The following is a 19,130-nucleotide window of genomic DNA, read 5'->3' on the forward strand; positions in this document are numbered from 1 at the left end:
TCCCACCAAGAGCAAGCATTACGGCGACAGTACCAAGGAAAAAAAACTTCCTTTTAACAGTCAGAAACCTCGAGCTGAGCCGACTCTATGGAGGGCAACCATCTGCAACTGGTCGAACTGGTTGCTAGTCCCGACCCTGAAGTTTCTGTACATTTGAAAAGTACTATTCACCAGGCAGGATTTCTCTCAGAGGTAATGTGTCTGTAACTTAATTTAAACCCCGGTCCCTTTGGTGGGGAAACAGCGGGTTCATCCAAAGGTTTCTCCCTCCTGGGGAAAGTTCCTGTGGTGACACCTGGCTCAAGTCTAATCTAAGTCTTCCTTAGCTCGAGCACTATCCATGTCAATCAAAATAATGGTGATGATTAGTTCTTAAGATGACAGTAAAACCTTGAATCTGACCTGCATTACCTGAACACTGATCGCCAACATTTTTCTCTACAGGGACACTGACATCAATGTATTACATGTACAGAACGCTTTATGAAAGAAGCGGGAACATTGTGTAAAACGTAAATAAAAACAGAATACAATGATTCGCAAATACTTTTCTACTTGCATTCAATTCAGTACAAAGACAACATGTGTCTTGTCCTCTGGCCTAAACAGGAAAAGGACCATCCAGTCTGTTTCAAATGAAAAGTTGAAAAGACAGGATCTGTGCTCACAGCATCATGGCTAACTGTCACATCTGTGAAGGCCCCATTAATGCTGAAAGGTACATACAGATTTAAGAGCAACACATGCTGCCATCAACATCTGCCGACAACGTCTTTTTAGGGACGTCCCTGCTTATTTCAGTTAGACAATGCCAAGATACATTCTGCATGTGTAACAACAGTGTGGCTCTGTAGCAAAAGAGTTCAGGTACTAGACTAACCTGTCTGGAGTCCAGATCGCTCTCCCATTGAAAATGTGTGGTGCATTGTGAAGCGTAAAATACAACAGCAGAGAGCCTGGACTGTTGAGCACCTCAAGTCATATATGGGAATGATTTTTACATTCAAAACTTCAACAATTAGTGTCTTCAGTTCGCAAACACTAACTAAACTGTCTTTCTACTACTAAGTTATGGTTTATTTAAGTTTTACAGTACCTTAATTTTTTGTAACTGGGGTTTATACAGTATATAGATGACAGTTTTGTTCATGATTTAGAAACCTGAAGTGTTGGATTACATTTTCCTTGAAAAACAGTAGAAACCAGTAGATGGAGGGGACTGACTGTGCGCTCATAAAATGTCCCAGGCTTTCATCTGGAGGCACACATAGCTGTGTGACCGTGATGTGTCAGCTAGAAATGATCACCTTCGTAAATCCCACAAGGGAGTCTTCTGCAAAGCAAACAGGATTTTTTCAGAAGCATTACATAAAATGAGCTCGTTTAAAATAGCACTTTCTGCTGGGACAACGTCATTGTCTAACCACAAGCCATCCTGTCCCATCGTGTGTGTGTGTGTGTGTGTGTGTGTGTGTGTGTGTGTGTGTGTGTGTGTGTGTGTGTGTGTGTGTGTCTCTACCGTATGTGGACAGTGGTTAAAGCTGTTTTTAGAGTTGGTTCAGTGGTCCATCTGTCTGTCTGGCCGAGTGATTAGGTAATGCCTGAGTCACACACCGAACCAGCCAGCATGTTTGTGTCATTTACTCAAACATGTTTGTATGTCTTCTTGTGTGTGTGTAAACATGTCAGCGTGAGACTCTCCCACAACATATGGCCTTCTGAGGACCAGCTGATGTAAACATGATGTAGAATGATCAGTGATGCACAGTGAAATACATGTTACATGTGACTATTTTATCACAAATAAAAAATGCGACTATGTAATTTCCTTATCTACTTTCCTCTCTACTTTGCTGAAGCCCTACTGGTAGTGATTACAGCTGCAGATCACCTTTACCAGCTGTTTCTTCTAACCCTCCTTGCAGATTTCTCAAGCTCTGTCACACTTGATAAGGAGCGGCAGTGAACTCTGATTTTCAGGTCGCTCTGCAGATTTTCTCTGGGGTTCACGTCAGGTTTGCCTTAAGCCACACAAAGACATTGAGACTTGTTCTGAAGCCAATCCAGCTCCATCTTTGGTTGTGTGATTTGGGTTGTTGTCATTCAGAAAGGTGAGTATCTTCATGATGTCATATTTACTCCAGGAGCAGGTTTTTATAGTAGGCTCCATTTATTATCAGTCTGATCAGTGTCTCAGCCCCTACTGCTGAGAGGTGTTCCTATATATCTATACCTGTTTAGCAAGGTTTAGTGCTCATCTATTAGTAATAATAAGACTGAATTACCATTTCATTTCTCATCATCCATTCAACAGAGTGACATGTTCATTTCTGATGTCATTTTCAGTTGATAAACTATGGCAAGAGCTACACATGAAAATGCAGTGGTCAGCAGCTCCTTCAAACTTCGCTACTTTTCTCTTTTAATAATTTTTTTCATTGGTAAAACATGAAATCATTGGTGAAACATCGCGGCAGATCAGCCGAGGAGGTGAGTGGAGACAGGAGCCACGCTAACCCAGCTCAGACTCTGGGCTGCTCCTGGCCAATTTTTGTTAAGGAAAGTGAAACAGACTAAATGGGACTCAGGCTGCCCAAACAACCAAAGGTGAGACATTACTGTGCCCAAATCTGCAATTGTCACTGCAAAAGACTCTGAAAGTGACTTTTTTGGGGTCTCGAGATGGATGTATTGAACAAATTCTCCATGATCAAAAAAGCCTTTCTTCTAGTCAATCCTCCAGCCTCATTCAGTGCGCCTGTGGAGAGGCTTTTTAGCCATGAAGTCTCACTGTTACCCCTAAGAAGAACCAACTACCCAACGTGTCTTGAAAAACTTCTTCTCCAGCATTATAATAACATTGGTTGGGTGAGTCCATGTGTTTTGAGAAGCCTGTGCACTTTTATAGTGTGTATGGAAGCCTAAATATTGCCCTAGTTAACTGGTTCATTAGTTGCATGTTAAAACATGATGTATTGTTAGCTACACAAGGCCATATTTTATTGTTTTCATAAAGGCAGCTTGAGGTCTCACAGCAGAATGAACTCATTTAAAGTTAGACACCAGACAGAAATGTCCAAGTAAGCAACAACACAGAATCTACTACAAAGGTCTGGAACCAGGCGGTTTCATCAGGCCAAAGGCTTAAATTTTTGCCTCATCTATCAAAATAATCTTATTCCTGTTTAGCTCGGACTGCTTCAGTGCTCCTTGCCAAGAACTTTGCAGACATATGTCTTCTACTCAGCAGCTGCTTCTGTCTAGCAACTGTAACACAAAGGTCTGAGTGTTGCAGAAATTGTTAGCCTTAAAACAGGTCCTCTGATCTCTGTAGAGAAACTCTGGAGCTCTTCTAAAGAAGCCATGAAGCTCTTCATTACTGCCTTAACTACAGCCCTGCCAGCCCAGGAGCTGCATCTGAACAAACAACCAGCTGTAGGAAAAGTCTTGGAGGTTTAAAACTTTAACTTCTTTAAAATTAGGATGGGAAATAAAATAAAAACTTCAAAACACTTGATCTGGATCTACGCCTCAACACTCTGACAACCACAACTATGAGACGTATATGACAAACCTATGCATGACTGGATGATCAGCGCTCAAGCTTAGTGTGGCAGAAAAGAGTCTGGATATACTAGTAAAAAAGATGCATTGAATTCATTAGAATCAACAGTTGAAGTACCTGAGTCGGGCCTCCCATCACTGCTCATGAACTCCTGCATGCGTTTTTCCAGTTTCTGCTGGCGTCTCCTTTTCATCACCACCTCTGGGTTGGAGATTGTCCTAGTAAAGCTGGTCTCAGGCATGTCCTTGTAAACCTCTGCGGCCAGGCGACTGTTTTCCCTAAACCGCAAAATAAGGAATGACGAATGACACGAGGAGAAGACACAATAAGTAGAAAAAAAAAACTGAAGACAGATGGAGGAACAGAAAGGTCAAAGTTTAAATCACTATTCTTTCCTTTTCCTGAGCCTTCTGTGCTTTTCTTGGCATGAAAAAAACAAGATCCTCTCCAAGGACTGAGAGGATGTAAGGGCAGGACAGTAAGATGGATGACTGTGAGTGTGAGAGTGTTACCCGTCTTCCCGGCTGAGCGCCTGTTCGTCTCCATCGGGGATGCGGGCGAACTCTTTCTCCCTCTTCTTTTCCTTCTTCTTCTCTTTCTTGGACAAAGTCCTCTTGAAGTTCTGGATTACTCCATCCTTCTCCTTCTCTGGGCCATTACTCTGACTCTTCTGGTAAAGAGAGGAAGAAGAGTCAAGGGGGCCCTTTAAGGGACTATAAGGAGAAGCTAAATACAGTTTGTAATCACATACACATTTCTGAATGAAGAAATAAATGAACTAACTGAAGAAAGTCTGTCCTTGATCATCTTTTCCTCATTCAGTCATCAAGTGTTATGAAGGGGTTTCATTTAGTTTTAAACCTTATTTATTCATTTCCATTTCAGTTAGTGATGTTCTCCATATAATCAAAGGCTTATTGAGAGCTCTCCAGGGCAGATATTAAATCACGGCGAGGGCTGTGGATGCCCTGGACTGTGGCCCTGATGCCCCTTTAAAATTAGCTACCCAATACAGCTACCGTGCCATTCCCTGTTTTGAACTGTCCGTGGCACGCTGAAAAGAACGTTGTAGATTTCTTCATTTAAAACTACATGCAACGCAACAAATGAATACACTCACGTTTCCCAATATCTCCTCTAGTGCTTTACAACAGTAGCACAAGATTTTGTACATTCCCCCAATACATGCAACATTAATAGCTAACCCACTAGCTAACATAAGCTAACAATTAAAATTATGTGACAAGCACAAGCAGCTAAACACTGTACAGTGTAAATATTCATATGCAAGTGTTTTAAAGTTTACAAGGATATTGCAGCCTAGTGCTGGCAACAACAAACGTCAAACAAAGGCACATTTGACAGGTTGCTCCCAGGTAGTTACTTTGGTAAAAGGGGAAAAAAAAGCTCCAAAAAAAAAAAACCTTCACTCACACTCACTCACACACACACACACACACACACACACACACACACACACACACACACACACACACACACACACACACACACACACACACACACACACGCGCACACACCAAAAGGCTCAAGTGGTCTTGCCCTAAAAATAACCTTATTCCAGGCCTTGACCACAGATGAAAATAAGGGCAAAATATTAATTTGTACTACCATTACTTGTATTACTGTATAGTTAATCATCATAACGTATTTAAATCCACACATTACATTCTGGACTACTGAATCCATGGTGCTACATTCAGTCTGTTTCAGTCTCCTTCTTCTGCAATGCATTTCTTACGATATAACTGTATTGCAAAATGGTTTCATTTGAAACCTGAGGTTGTTTCTCTCCACAGGTGAATGAAAGGATGGATGGATGAGTCAGCTCACTAGTAAACCGACTGGTTGACACTCAGACAGGTTAAGAGACAACATCAGACAGAGCAGCTGACCTTGGGAAGGATGTCGTTCTCGTTCTTCAGGACAAAGCGTCCTTCTCTGTCGTCTTTGTTCCAGTTCAGCTGAACAACAAGAGGCTTCTCGTCCAGGTCCAGCTGACGCTCTTCTATCACACAAACACAGATACACCAGTTCTTCAACTATATCAGATTATTATTATTCCAAACACTGAAACACGAATTCATTTCTGAAGATTATTTTTGACTTGGTTGTGTAGGTCAAGCCCACTCCCTCCGTGATAGTGTATGGGGGGACTCACCGCCACTGACATGGACCTCATACAGGGAGTATTTTGGCGAGGAGAGCATCCTCATGTCCGGTCTGAACTTCTCAGCTAACGTCTCAATGACGTCCTGTGTTGTCGCTGTGCTGGACACTCTGATGCACTTGGTGGCAAAGTTACCGGCAACCCGGTCCTGGAAGTAGAACCTCATCACGCCATGGAACTCCAAGTCCTGTTTAAGACACAGAGCAAGACAGAGACTCAATAATCTGTTTCTTATAGAAACTGGAGGAGGGTGATTTAGCTGCAGAAATATAGACTATATTCAGTATATAAGTGTTTTCAAACCATAATCAATTTACTGTTAATATATTTGGCAAAAATGAAAACAGCTTATTTATTTCAAGTCAACTGATTCAAACACATTTCAGTCTTTTTTGTTTACATTGAAGTCATTATCAATGCAGGACTGTGCAGTCAGGTGACTCTTCAGCAGCCTCGAGTGTCACGAGAGGAGAGACGCACCGACACTGGCTGAGTGCCAGTAAGTGGAGCGTGTCAGCAGGTTGTTCAGTCATTCACAGACCCGCCTACCAAACCACACACCAGCCGCTGCACGCCGCCTTCAATAACAGTATTACTTAAAAAGAGACATTTTCAAGACTTTTCATGGAAAGAACTTTTGTTTTTAATATTAATTATAGGTTTTTCAATTCATAATCTTCAAATTATTTCCATTTACTTGGGTTTAAAAGCAGCTTTTATTTCAAGGAAATTCCTATATTTTTTCTATAATTAAATGTACTTCAAGGAGTTTTTAACTGGTCTCACTTTACAAAACAGTCTCACTATAAGACTGATGGCTCTGTATAACCTAAACAAGCAAGTGAGACCATCAGAGAGAGGATTGGTTATTTCTATGTAAGTATTCTTAATGTCTGCTACCAGGTCGGATTTTCCTCGACTTTCCTTTTCAGGCAACATTACAGTGAGTAGTACATTAGCTGGTTAAAAAGCCAGAGGAGATTTTTATCTAGATAATTTTGACAATATATTTTGTGGTCATGGTGGTGGAAAAATACACCAGGAGCCTCCAAAATCAACTAAATGTTCAAGTTCCCTGCAGCTGCTTTAATACCAAATGACACAGTTCTTTCCAGGAAACTTCCTTACTTCCTGAGCTGTAAAATAAAGCGTTACCATTTATTGTGTTTTAGCTTTCTTATCCATCTCATCTCATGGTGCTGGTCTACGGAAATCTCTCTCATTCTCTTACATAAATACACACACAATGCACAGGCTCCAACACAGCAACTGCCAATGCTGGATGTGAAAGCAGCAGGCTGAAATGGACACCTGAGGCTATCTACACTGTATGTGTGTGTAGGTACAAATTTATTACCTACATATTGACATTTCTCTCCGCAGAGAGTCTACTATAGGACAAGAATGTCTTGAAGATATACACAACCGGTCCTGCTATAATCGTATGTAACACAGTGCTGCTGACACGGCAGTGAAACTCGCCTCATATTTCATTTTAACTGCCACTAAGAAGGTCTTAGAGAGCCTTAGATCTGCATAGGAACTTGCAGACATTAGAGAGCTATTATGTGCGTTTCCTCCAATATCACAATGTACAAAGGATATCATGTCGCACACAGCAAAAACAAAGCTAAAGCAAACCCAATGACTCCAGTCAAGTCAAACTGGACATTCAACTACTAGTAATATTGAAGCAAATGTGTCCAGTTAACTGAAGCACAGTGACAAGATGAGGCAATACAAACACCACAACCTGTATTTTAAAAAGCTGCTATGCAATTAAATAAAAATATTTCTCGACAAGCAATACAAGCTCAATGATGGATCAATACCAGCTGTCTATAGTCCAATTTCAAACTTTAAAGTGTATATTTTGCCATGTTTTATGTTGTTTTGGTGTTTATTTCATATATTACCTTTTGAACTTTAATCATGTGGTAATACTGAGGGACAGTCAAGAGAAACCGAATGTTAAGCCTCATTTGAAGTCAACTAAAAAACAACAGGAGAGGGTTGGATGTTGGTAACTGTTTTTCATGCTGCTTTTTGTGAAAGTTTATACTGCAGTGCAAACAAACAAATCTGCTCTATGATCCTCTTTGCTGGTGTGTGTGGTGCTGGTGTATGTAACTTTAATTGACAGACATGCCCTTAAGGTAACAAAACAGCTATGATTGAAAAAAGACATGGTGCAGGAATGGTGCAACTGCAGGAATTAATTTGAAATGTTTGATTATGAGTAGTATCCAGTTGCTAGCTTGCTCAGACCATGAAGCTGCCAACTGGGCACTGAGGTGAGAGCCACAGATAACGTTACATTTCATGTTACTGTGCCAAATTACATCATTTATTATGAAGTAATTTGCAAAGAACAAACAAAAACTGGTGCTATTACTGCATACCGTGCTGTTGGGCCAACTTAAATAACCACAGGGGAAATTTCATCACCGCGACGGACAACCCTAAACATTATAGGCCTGAAAGCAGTCTACATAGCAGAATTATTGTATTGAATGTTTTCACGTTATTGTGTCCATCCCCTGAAGGGATTTTAAACTATGACTGTAACTGATGGTTCTGTGATTGTTTTATAAACAAAATGGCTGATGTGCCCGTTTCCCTTAAAGTTCTCAGAGGTACTATTTGAGCAGTGTTTCAGTGTTCATGATGTTTGAGAAGGATGTTGTGACTTCAAGAACGGCTGGGGGGGAAAACCCTGACCGTAGTTTTTCTACAGCGTAGATATTTCTCCTGTCAGGATGCCAACAAAGCAATTTTGAATTTGAATTTTAAAGAGACACCTTAGCCGAATTTAAGAAGGGTAGACAACTGGTCGAACGACTTTCTAAGGTGTCAGATTGAGAGTGTATGTGTGTAACCAACGACAGAGTGGGAGGAGGGTGATTTGAGGCAAAGATTCAAACTAAATCAATATTACACTGTTAGAGTCTGTCCATCTCGCATACATACCCTCAGACACTTCAGGGAGGATGGTAAGAGGATGTGAAGACTGGCTGATTTATAAAAGGGGACAGAAAGAGTATGAAAAAGATGGAGAGACTGTTTATTTTCTTTTTGCATATCTTTTCTTTACATGAAAGACAAAATTGTCTTCTCTCCCCATCTTTCTCACCCATTATCTCCTCCTCTCGTCTTATCTCCCCCTTCCCATGTGTGATAGAGACACACTCGGGCAGAGTGGAAACACTGAGCAGAGTTTCGATAGGCAAGGGTGGAGCCGGGAATGTGTGTGTGTGTGTGTTGTGATTTACTGCTGGAATGTGGGTCACTGAGGGTTGCCGTTGTCAAGCTTGCGTAACCGTTGGTAACTGTTACTGTGGAGACACTAGTCCACTTGGGTTCAAACAAAGACCAGCGAAGAGCCAGCAGTGGATAATTAACACACTGCCCAGTACAACCACAGTCCCCTTTTGGTCACTGGGAAGAGACAAGTACAACCACATGTAGTTCAAGTCCAGATCAACACCAGCCATACTCCCCCAGACCACCAGGCCTCAGTACAGTCCTACAGACCCATGCCTGCAGGTCGTGGTCCACACCCACACTACCATGCTCATGGCAGCGATGCAGTCTTACACCAAGGGTCTGACCTGACAATTCGAATTCTGATTTTCAGTGTAAGAACTATAATTGACAGGATACACAAACATTTTTGTAACTTTTCTTTAATGTAAAATTAAATTGGATGTTCATAATAAAACACTATTAAGTAACTTTTACATTTCCTCCAAAGGTGCTCCAGGTTACAGCCAGGAATTATTATATTATTATATTAACAGATCTTGAAGGAAGTGTGATTTCATGTGGTCTTGTGGAAGCCAATGTAAACAAAGCAGACACTGACACGGTGCAACCGTTTGCTTCAGTAAAATTTTGCAGTGAAAAAAACAGAAGAAGTTAAACAAGTCCGAATGAGAAAACAACACGGGTTGTTTATTCTTCAGCCAGAACAGGAGGTGAGATTTCAACTGTGAGTCTGCCACAAGCACAAATACATAGTTGAGCCACAATCAAATTCATACTTGTTCACATGTCTGACGTCAGAAAACTGTCATGAAGCACATGGGACTAATATAATCACAGGACCTCTGTCTGTGAAATATACTGGGTAGTTTGCAGTGATTTTCTTTTACAAATAACAGACATGGGAGATTTGCACAGGATTAACATCACAGACAATGTCCACAATAATTACACATTGCTAGATTTCCCCAGGTAATAATAGTCCTGTGCGAATAAAGCTTAATAATAAAACGTTTAACTGCTGTTGGAAAATGTAGGATTTGAAAATATGCAATATATTTGATGACCAAGGCTGAATGCATTTATTGTCAATCTTACAGCTTCAGCTAAATAAATGTTATATAACATTAACATTGATTGTAATATTTATGCTAACTTTAAGTACAGTATCTTCCCTGAAGAGGTACATTAGATTTGCTAAATCTGTTATTTAAATCTGTTATTTATTATTGTTATTAATCTTTCAACTACATTCTAAACGCACTGTCAAACTTCAAAGGCAGCATGGTGAATCATGGGAAATGTTGTTCAGTCTTGTATTCCTTGTTTATGGACTAACAATTAACAACAATAACCACGAGCATGAGGACTTCACAGCATATCTGGATGAATACGACACAGGAAAAACACAATAACAAATGTGATTGTAAAGGGTGTGACTTGTCTATAAAGTTTTATGCAAAACCCAGCAACCTTGGCTTTAAGGCTGAGGGATTTATTTTTAATTGATGTTAGCTTCAAAGCACAAATGAAAAATAGTTTAAAAAAAATCTTTCACTAGAAGACATCAAGAAATAAAGAAAGACAAGAGAAGGGACAAAGGACAAATTCATTTGGATTTTAAGGACACAATCCTGACCTCGAACTCAGCTCACATATTTAAAGCTTATTTGAGGGTGTCAGCTAAATGCTCAAAATTGCAAAATGTAAAATGTGAGGGCAAAACAAGAACAAACTGTTCAGTTTATCCTTTCGGCAGCTTTCGTTCTAATAATCCCCACCAGCTTTTTTTATTTCGCAAACAGCACACGGGCAGGCACAAAATGCTAATGCAGCAGTATGTCACAGAACAACAGCCCGGATAAGACCTGCTACACACTGTCTGTCAAACACACATATACCACATATTTCCAGTCAGGGAAGTCTTTGATGTTGAAATACTTCTGTCACTGTGGGAATGTGTTCATGTAGTAGGATGACATGTAGTGTGTGTGCACACCTCTGCCTCCAAGCATGAGGTTAATTAACTCACGTGTAGTTACTGTGTGTATCAAACATCCGAGATACAGTGGCAGACATGAGCCAAGGAATTCACACACTCACACACATACAGCAAGAGAGAGAGAGCAAAGATGTGTGAGTGATACCTGTGACTAAACTTGTGAGACAGGACTATTTATGACACACACACACAAAGTAGGGCAACACTGTAGATAGCTGTTATCAGTTAGATAAACCCTGATGGAGACCAGGGAGGGAGAAAGTGTGTGTTTGTTTCTTTAAGTTTGTTTGTTCAAGCTGTTGGGGGAAACACTGTAGATATTAGCGGGAAGCTGATTATCCATTCAACGTGGCCAATGTTGGCATCTTCTAATAACAGTTTCTGTGATTTTTTTCTTTGACAGCACCCAATACAAAAGCATTTAATCCAAGAAAGTCGGGGGCAATATATCAGACAACATTAGCTTGAAGCTACTACAAGGAGTTTTTACACAATATGAAAGTTCCTTACAGTAGCTTTAATGTAGATTGATGGATGGATCTTCTTTTATTTTCATTTCATGCACACAAAGTGCCCCTCATGGGCTTACAAGACACCAAAAAATACTGTTTCAAACTGCTTCCTTTCAATATAAATATAAGGTAATTTTTTTTCAACTCCGTCTTAAACATAATTCTTGCCTTCTCTCCCAAGCTTGGCAAATAAAATCCGCTACAAAAAGGTTTCCTTTCTAAAGTACAACTCAAGTTTCTCATATGCATCCAGCCAAAAAATTCAACATAAATAGAGGAAATTTTAGTAAAAAGTACATCCGTCAAGTACTCATAGTCACAAGGACAGCAAAACAAAATATGAACCTCACTCTCAAATTCACCAAGCTCGCACAACAAACAAAATTTGTCATCCTCTGGGGTGGCATTAAACATCTCGAGGGATAAAGGTAATGTTCCTGAATGTAACTGTGCTCATAAAAATTAACTGCATCTGTGTAAATGGCAATAAATGACAAGAAATTGTAGCACATAAATGCAAAATACATGTTTGAGGTGGTTAAGAAACTGTGTCTCCATTCTCATAAATATCCCATTGAGAGCACTTTTAGTCACAACACTTTAAAATACAACTTTAAGGGATCCTCATAAAAGACTACTGGCTGCTATATTTTTAGCAAAGTCTTAAATTATAAATATTGCATCATGCTCAAAATCCAGTATCAGCTACAGTAGTATAAAAGGTGAATACTACTACTAATGATATGACAACCTCCTGTGTCAGTTTACATACTGACATTCCTTTGTTAAGAGGCATGAAATGATCCTTTTGAAACCCAGGAAGAGGTGATGATGAAAGTAAGTATTTAAATAGGTCTGTAATTTTCATTGGACTTTTGGTTTGGTGCAATGAAACACACCTCTGTCTGAAATGACTTTGCTGGTTTACAGACAGGAAAACTACAAGCTGCTCAAAGTTTAATCCACCACTCCGACCTTCCTGAAACACACACAGACTTAAAAACACACATATGAGAGACAGGCACCAGGTGGGATCTGGTTTTTACAGCCAGAGAGTGAAGCTAACTCACTTTCTCATACGAACACAGACGTGACCTTCGACCTCTCTCTGAAAAGACCTTTGACTCTGAGGTGTTAGTCAGAGACCATGATGGGTCCGGGTTATCTCTCACACAGCATGCACTTTTAAAGATGAGCTGTTTGGGTTGGGTTTGGATTTACATCTGGCATTCCTGAGCTGATGTTTTCATGAAAGCACAGCTTTATTTTTGATTTCTTTAAATTTTTTTTGGTAACTTTGAACAGAGTGAGCAGAGAATAAGTTACAGATAAAATACAAACCAAGATCTGCTGTTCTACCAATACAGGCACTTTCCTTTGACACATAAATGCGTTTCTGGATTATCAGTGACATAAACAAACACAAAATGAGGATCCTTTACTTGAAGTCCCTGTATTTAGTATTAATTATTAAGCCGTAAACAAACACTTAATGAATTTAATGGTTAATTTCTCTCAGAGTGTGTTTAACTCCAGGTTAGTGAGTGCTTCTCCAAAATAATCCATCTACCTGACAGATGTGGCATATAGAGGTGCTGATTTAACAGCAGGATTATGACACAGGTGAGGCTTGAGCTGATCACAATAAAATGTGTTGTTTGATCCAATATTGAAGAAGAGGCATTCATCAGGTATCAGATTTGCGACACCAATCCACATTTAAATCTAAACTGCACAACGCCACGTTTTCTATTCATAAACAATTCACTAAGCAGCGTGAACTGAGAGTTAAATAGCGCTTCTCACATCTATTCTACATTCACATGTAATATAAGGAGATTGCATTTCAAAATACTTTGTCACGAAACAGCTGGAGTGAAGAAATGACCAAGCCACCTCACTTATAGTGTAACACAAGGACAAGCACAAAACAGTAACATCTGCATTTTGGAACATAAAATAGCAAGCTTAAATTCTAAGTAATGCATCATTGGACATGAGGGCCATCTCTTAGCCTATCAGATGCACATGTGAATGTCACAAGCCAAAATCCTACGGTGCCCTACAATGGTTGAAGAATGCCATCATACAAGCTACATTACACAAACTGCTCAAGCTTTCCATACTGAAGTTTAGTTTCAGCCTCATGTAATCTTACTACTAGTACTAGTGCTGCTGCTGCTGTTGTTCCTACTACTACCACTAACAATAAAATAATAATCATCATCGTCATCAATAATCAGTATAGTATCAGTAGATAACAGAATTGCATCTGGACTGAATCAGTACATCTCTAATGTTGAGGCAAGGTATCTAGCCTCTGTCAAATACAGAGAGGAAAAGAGGATCAGAGAGGAACATGAAGACCACTGGAAGCTGCTTGCTTGCCAAAAGAGAAAACATTTATTAAAGCTTCAGGTGTGCAGACAGGACAAATAAAATGCTGCCTGAGGAGGAGCACTGACCTCAAACCGCTTATCAGCATGTTATGTTACAGCCTTTCTAATGTTCATCTTTTGCTCTGTGTGCACCTGTGTTGATGCATCCTCATCAGAAGCATTACATATTTTGGCAAACAGGGAGTTTTCAATTGTGTTTTGTCCATGTCGCTATTTATGACTGTTCAAACAACTGTACAAAGGCAATTTCAAAATGCAGAGTTATACACTGCTACTGAATATCTTCCCAGCTGAGACACAAAGTTGATGCTCTAAAAGCACCACATAGATGTTGCACTGTGAACAACCAAATTCTGCTGATTTACACACTTAATTTAATCCTGGCATAATCAGTTTTATGATAAACCTGTAACCTGTAAAGAGCACTTTGCTTCATCACACAGTCACCACTTTACAGTTATCAGTCACCATCTCCACCCTCTACATACTCTCCATTAGGGGTGGGGGAAATTTCCGATTCTTAGATGCATCTCGATTCGGACGTGGACGAATCTGAATCGATTCACAAACGTCCAAATTTCGATTATTTAAATCTGTTAATTAAAGTGATACAGAAGCTTCTAAATAATGTGGAACTAAGAAGCGCGGTACGCGTCATCGCCGGGACACTTTGGGACGCGCACCTGGAGCGACACGCGCACAGCGGAAAACAAACATGGCCGACCGGCAGCCACCTCGCCATGAGGTCCGAACAGCTCCTTCTAATTTAAAAGCAGCCGTGTGGAAACACTTCGGCTTCTACAACGTCGACGGCGGAAGCGAACTGGACAAGAGCCACGTTATATGTAAGCTGTGTCGAGCTAAAATAAAATACTTTGGCAACACAACAAACATGAGAAGCCGTAACTCGATTCCACCCGACGGAGGAGTCGGGGAGACGGCAGGCTGCTGTTGCTGCGGCTACTAGTGGCTACTGTTGGTACTTTCCAGTTTGCACATATTTCCAATAGTTTAATAAAATATAATCGAAATGAATTCTTATTACAAATGTGCTGTTTTTAAAAATTGCAAGTGATGAATGCTTATTCAGTGAGACAAAAAGAAATGTGTTTGTGAAAAAGTGCATCAATATACATAAAGATGCATCAATAATCGTTTTATAATCGAATCGTAGCCCCTGAATCGTAATCGTAATCGAATCGGCAGGTGCCCAAAGATTCCCACCCCTACTCTCCATCATGTCTCACTCACTATTTTATCATTCTCCCACATCTCCTTTTTACTTTCCGTCTTACAAGTAAAAGCAGCAAGCCTTCCAAAGCCGTTTTTAAACCCGTGCTACACACACACACAGCTTGGGTATGTTTATGAGTGTGTGAGAAAGTGGGCGAGTGGTGGGTAGGGGGTTATCAGGTGTTCAGGAAACTAACCAGAGCTCCATTTCCGAGCATGTAAGCCACTTTTGGCCTCCGGTATGACGCTTCTGTGCTGAGACTGAGCATAGCTGCATGTCTGAGTGAATTCTGGTACAAAAGTAAGGATAAGGTTTTAGGATTAGGTGTAGCCTACAACAACTCAAAAGCCCTGTGTATGATCTATAAACAGTGATAAATCAATCTTGGAACAAGTCTAATAGTCTACTGGAGGCAGACACAAAGATTGAAAACAAATTAATTATTTTCTATCAAATATAACAAACAAAGAAACACAACCAAAACATCTCATTAGTTTAAATGTTTCCAGCAGTTAATCTGATACAAAGGTTTCTCTTTCACCTGTCACTTAGAAAATGAGTAATGCTTTGATGGCAATATTAGATGTGCCATAAGAAACATCTAATACATGTGCTGTATATGCTGAACTTGTATATATCTGCTGTGTACATAATGAAATGAAATTGGATTATTTACTGTGGATTCCAACTTAAAAAACGCTTAAAATTACTCTCATGTAGAGAGGAAAAATATAGTAAACAAAACTTTCTGAACTAGCAAAATTATTTAGCTCTACTATAACAAATACTTCAATTGCATATTAAGCTTTTTCTGGCATTTTCTATAGATATACAGAGACGGAAAATGGGGTTGAAGGAAAGATTCCCAGCTTGAAACAACCTATGGACAGTCTGCATCTTAACTGCTATGCCTCTAGGACAGCCTGACAAACATTTAGTCCCCACTGAAATGGAACCCAGTCAGACCCTGAAGGCATCAAAATTTCATAACATCTCAACTGTCCAAAGCCAGCAATTCATCACAGCATTAGTTTACATCTGGGGAACTATTTTACAACTTTTTGCAAGAAGGATGGACAAGTCTTAGATTTTAGACAATAAGAGCTGGACTTGGAAACATTTAGATCGACACAGTAGTTCATTACACATCTACAATAGAAAGCAGTGGCCAGTTAATGGTGGCTTCAAGTCCTTTAAAAACAGAGGGAATTCACAATGGCTGTGACAACATGCACGTATGCATCCACACATTCACACATATGCAATCTCACAAACAACTGATCTACATAACAATTATCAGAAAGTTCTGGTTGTGTCTGTCTGTGTGTGTCCATCTTTCTACTAAGTCTGGTCACGTTGCATGGATCTGCCACACACCCCTTTTGCCAGTTGGTATGAATATTGGATCAGCTGTTCTTTAGCTCATGACCAACCTTTCCACAAAATTTTGTTTTCGTCTGTAAATTAGGGATGTAACAATGAAAAAAGACAGCTTGAAAAAATGCCTTTAAATAATAAATCTGTTGTGTTTTTGTATAAAATTATTTTTTTTCTCTTAACTTTAAGTGCTGCTGCTTTGCTCTACATGTGCAAAAAACTGTCAAGAGCGGTCTTCAGCAATGAAGGTCTAAATTGCACATTTGCAAATAAAAAACAAAGCAGGAGTCAGTAGCAGTCCTTTTATAAAATAATCAAACAATAATAATTAACCATGTAGTATCACTGTGCATATTGTCACAGTCTGGAACAGTATCAAGACATTTTTTAAAGCAATATCATGATATTGGATATATTATTACATCATCCCTACTGTGAATCCATTTGGAAGTTCGGCACCTTTTTCTTCTCCCCTTGTCATGCCCCCCTCTAGCCAACTGGCACAAACGCACACCTCCACACTGACGCACGCACATTTGACATGCATGCCGAATTTCAGCCTACCAGGGCAAAAATTGTGGTTGCCAAAAAGAGTGGGGAAATTTCTGTGAACCATCCGACAGTGTGAGCTACAGAGCTGCTGGTAGCAAGCTAAAAACAATCTCACTTCAGTGGGGATAATTCTCACTGCATGTGATGGAAAAGCAATATGAAAACAATTAAAGGCAATAAAATGCTGCCATTACATTACAGTCATGGCCCACTGGCTCTTTGATAAACCACCAATCTTGAGACAGGGTCTCACTCACTTCTCAGTAATGGGAAATTGGAAATTCAACTTATATTAATACAACCACTAAGTTTAAATGAGGCATTGCAGCCCCAAAACCCAAGTTGCTCTGAACAATATTTTGGCTTGTTGAAAGATCCATTTCCAACCCTTAAGTGTAAATAACAAAAGTTTTTTGTGTTTACAAACATCGTGGTTTCTCTCACACTGACACTGAAGCCCTGTGATTAACTGAAGACCAATACTGGCAAACCCAAAAAAGGTTAAACCCTAGTTTCCATGGAGACACACTTTTTTGGCACTGAAAAGATGAATTTAAAGAGAAAGGACGAGAAGAGCTTTGTGGATGATGGCTGTTTGAAAACGAGAATAGATTCCAGCTGCTGTGCGTCATCTCAGTCTCCTCCACACACACACACACAGACATGAACATGAGCCTAATAAAATGAACTGAGTTCCTGAGTCAATATTGTTGCAGCCCCACCTGCAGTAACACGGGGGGATTCCTCCCTAAGCCTGTGTCTAAGGTCAGCTGGACCGAAGTTTTAACTCAGATGTGGGGAGGGGGAAACTCATCCCACATCGGATCCCAGCAGAGACGTTTCAAAGACATCAGACACGCCGACAAACCAAGAAAAAGAAAGGAGAGGAGGAGGAGGAGAGGGGTGAAGACAAAGAACCCCATCACATGAAGCAGGAGAATTACTTTCCTCTTGCTTTAAATAGCCAGAGGATGCAAAGCTTACAGCACATTATCCACAATATCAAATATCTCACTGGTACTTGCGGTTGCAGATGTATGACCGGAAACTTAAGTCCATCTCCTGACTTACTTTTTGTTTGGCCTCAAGTAAAGCAAAAGGTTTAAAACATAAGCTAGAGAAAAGTGTGGAAACACTGTTCAGTCTATCTACTGGTTTTAAAAATACCCATAGATCCATTTCAGACTGCAAAAATTGAAATTAAGGTCAATTTTCCCAAGTTCTGTATCTTCAGAAAGAAGAAAAAACGTGCTCTGCAAAAAAATCCATTCCTGTGTGGTGAAGTAATCCACCCCCTGTTAAGTGTTTTCAAGGCATTTGATGCAAATGCTGACCTTGAGAACAACTTGAATTCTGACAAGACAGTTTTCAAATTTTCTAAGGGTTTGCAGATACCCAGAACTTACACTTAAATAACACAAACAAGTTTGCTTTAAACAGCAGTGTAGATTGTTCAACAGTTGAAATGCATACAAAAAAGGACAGATTTTACAATATAACCCCTAGATTATTCATAAAGATGCAACAATACAAGTTGCCACATTGGCATCGGTGGTGGTACGAATGAGATATGACACATCCAAAGTGAATACAGTTTATTTTTCAAATCAGAAATCAGTGTTTCTGCATTGAGTTACATTCATTCAGTCACAGAAGACCTCCAACGCAGTTCTTGGTGTCATAACAAGCTCCCCATGTGACCCTACATTGAAGTTAAAGCCTACCAATGAGTGGCAGTGAGGTGTGCAGAATTTAGATCTGTGGGAAAAGAAAAAAGATGGCACTGGTATCAAATTGGTGTTTGTTATTGTTTGTAGCATGTTTTTTCTCACAACCAATCATCACAAGCATTCCTTGGAAACTTAAAAAAAAAAAGTATTGAATAAAGTCTTCCATTCGGTATCGGTATAACTTTAAAAAACTCACAATACCAGTAACAATAAGTTTATTGTATGAGGTATTTTAAAACATTTCCATGCCATGAATCACAGCCTATGTCAGAGCAGGCCACAACAGTTTGATCGGTTATTGTCAGGG

General features: G+C 39.8%; 1 protein-coding gene across 2 annotated transcripts in view; it reads right to left on the reverse strand.

Moving 5' to 3' along the window:
• Window positions 1–19,130, reverse strand: part of afdna (afadin, adherens junction formation factor a) — a 123,404-nt gene that overhangs the window by 80,070 nt on the left and 24,204 nt on the right. For both annotated transcript variants that reach the window (XM_084737951.1, XM_084737952.1), the window contains exons 2-5: window positions 5,745–5,940; window positions 5,479–5,591; window positions 4,078–4,235; window positions 3,683–3,843 (exon numbers count right to left, since the gene is read on the reverse strand). In XM_084737951.1, coding sequence (XP_084594077.1) covers window positions 3,683–3,843; window positions 4,078–4,235; window positions 5,479–5,591; window positions 5,745–5,940 — 628 coding nt within the window. The remainder of the gene's footprint in view (window positions 1–3,682; window positions 3,844–4,077; window positions 4,236–5,478; window positions 5,592–5,744; window positions 5,941–19,130) is intronic.

The sequence above is a fragment of the Lutjanus erythropterus genome, chromosome 15, assembly GCF_056507025.1.
Source record: "Lutjanus erythropterus isolate fLutEry1 chromosome 15, fLutEry1.hap2, whole genome shotgun sequence".
NCBI lineage: Eukaryota > Metazoa > Chordata > Actinopteri > Lutjaniformes > Lutjanidae > Lutjanus > Lutjanus erythropterus.